This window comes from Nematolebias whitei, chromosome 24 (assembly GCF_014905685.2).
Source record: "Nematolebias whitei isolate Nwh7 chromosome 24, NemWhi1, whole genome shotgun sequence".
NCBI lineage: Eukaryota > Metazoa > Chordata > Actinopteri > Cyprinodontiformes > Rivulidae > Nematolebias > Nematolebias whitei.
In genome coordinates this window covers 556,325-558,113 of record NC_056521.1, presented here as the reverse complement: position 1 = coordinate 558,113, position 1,789 = coordinate 556,325, and the positions used below count along the sequence as shown (strand labels likewise).

The window sequence follows — 1,789 nt, the reverse complement described above, 5'->3', positions numbered from 1 at the left end:
TCACTGGTCCTGTAAACAAAGCAGATGTTAAACAGATGTCACGGTTAACTGACACCACCATGTTAGGGCTCGTTAGTGACCTCAGCAGCTGCAGAACGGATCCTCGTACAGAGAGTCTGGTACCTGTTGGAGGGCCTGCAGGTCCTCCAGGGTCTGCAGAGCCGCTGCTCTCAGGCTCGGCTGCACGCTGGACGTGAGCCGGCTGACTCGAACTCGAAGGTCTGGATTCAACAGAGAGGAGCCCAGGAGGAGCAGAGCCTCCTCCTCCAGCAACACCGACTGCAGGAGACGAAGACAGTGGTGGCACACTTCCCAGTGTCCATCTGACACAAACACAAAGATGGTTAGTGACAGTACAGGGGCTCTGTTAGGTACTAAGGTTAGACGTTGGAGGCTCCTTTGACTCGTGCTTTTAAATGTCCTCTCACCGTCTAACAGGGTCCAGATGAGAGGCACGAGCCCTTTGTTCTCACTCATGTACTGGAGTCCTTTGACACTGATGCTCACGTTGTACAGAGCCATGAGGGACAACCTGCAACACATATTTACCGTCACGGTCTCTCTGCTCTGCTCCATCCTGTCACACACACAGTCTTAATAATGCACGAGCTCACTCGACCTCTGCCACTGAACAAAAGATAAAAAGGTTCAGTCTGAACACGTTCTAGCTAACCCCAACAGTCACTGTGTCCGTGCAGTAGAAGAGCCGCACACTTGGACTGGGTGGTACTGGGGTGGCACGTACACTTTGAGACTGGGGAAGACCCCGGGCTTCATCAGCTCCAGGAGCTTCATCAGAGCGTCCAACAAGACGTGTCCTGAGCTGGACAGGAAGTCCCGCCCACATGCCACAGCTGCGATGTCTGTTTGGTGCAAAGAAAACAGAAGAGGTCAGAGGTCAAAGACTCCCACCTACAAGGTTGAGATCTACTAGGACATTGCATTTTGTAGACATTCACACAGCTGTAAGACGATGCCACATGTCCAGGAATGGTTGTTAGGAACACCGGCCCAGAGAGGAAAGGTAAAGCAGTAATATCTGAGCTGGAACACTCACTGGTTATGGTTCCAACCAGGGCCAACACGAACTGGTGTTCGCTGGAGTTTGGGTCTTCAGTCAGAGTTTTCATGTCGTCATCCAGAGACTTCACAAAGCTCTCCAGGGTTTGAGAGGCGACAATCAGGAAGGACTGCAGCTTACCCTGCACCATGGACACACACACACACATGGGTACCACGTCAGACATCATCAGAACCCGTCAGACCTCATTGGACCCTGAGACCTCATCAGATCTCAACAGACCCTTCAGACCTCACAAGACCCCTTCAGACCTCATCAGACCCTTCAGACCTCATCATACCATACCACTTTATTTATAGAGCACTTAAAACAGCTACAAGGCCAACCAAAGAGCTGTACAGACAGAACAACAGGTAACACACAAAGCAAAATACAAAATGAGGTAAATCAGAATATAGACATAAAAACGATGCAGATAATGACGACAAACCAGTGTGGAGCATACAGGATCAAACACAGATCATCTGGTGTTGAAAGCTACTGAATAGTAGTGAGTTTTTAAACTGGACTTGAAAACCGAGAGGGAGGGGCCTGTCTGACAAGCAGAGGTAACTCATTCCAAAGTCTTGGTCCTGCTACAGAGAAGGCCCTGTCACCTCTGCGCTTAAGACGAGTTCCTGGAACTGTGAGGAGCAACTGGTCCGCTGACCTCAGGGAGCGTGGTGGGACATACGGTTGTAGCAGATCAGAGAGATGGGGGGGGGGGGG

The 1,789-nt window shown here is 50.8% G+C and overlaps 1 protein-coding gene across 1 annotated transcript in view; it reads right to left on the bottom strand.

Moving 5' to 3' along the window:
• LOC119429179 (heat shock transcription factor 2 binding protein) overlaps positions 1 to 1,789 on the bottom strand; it is an 18,051-nt gene continuing 16,262 nt past the window's right edge. The window contains exons 6-10 of the mRNA XM_037696858.1: positions 1,058 to 1,202; positions 746 to 863; positions 429 to 532; positions 124 to 323; positions 1 to 9 (exon numbers count right to left, since the gene is read on the bottom strand). Coding sequence (XP_037552786.1) covers positions 1 to 9; positions 124 to 323; positions 429 to 532; positions 746 to 863; positions 1,058 to 1,202 — 576 coding nt within the window. The remainder of the gene's footprint in view (positions 10 to 123; positions 324 to 428; positions 533 to 745; positions 864 to 1,057; positions 1,203 to 1,789) is intronic.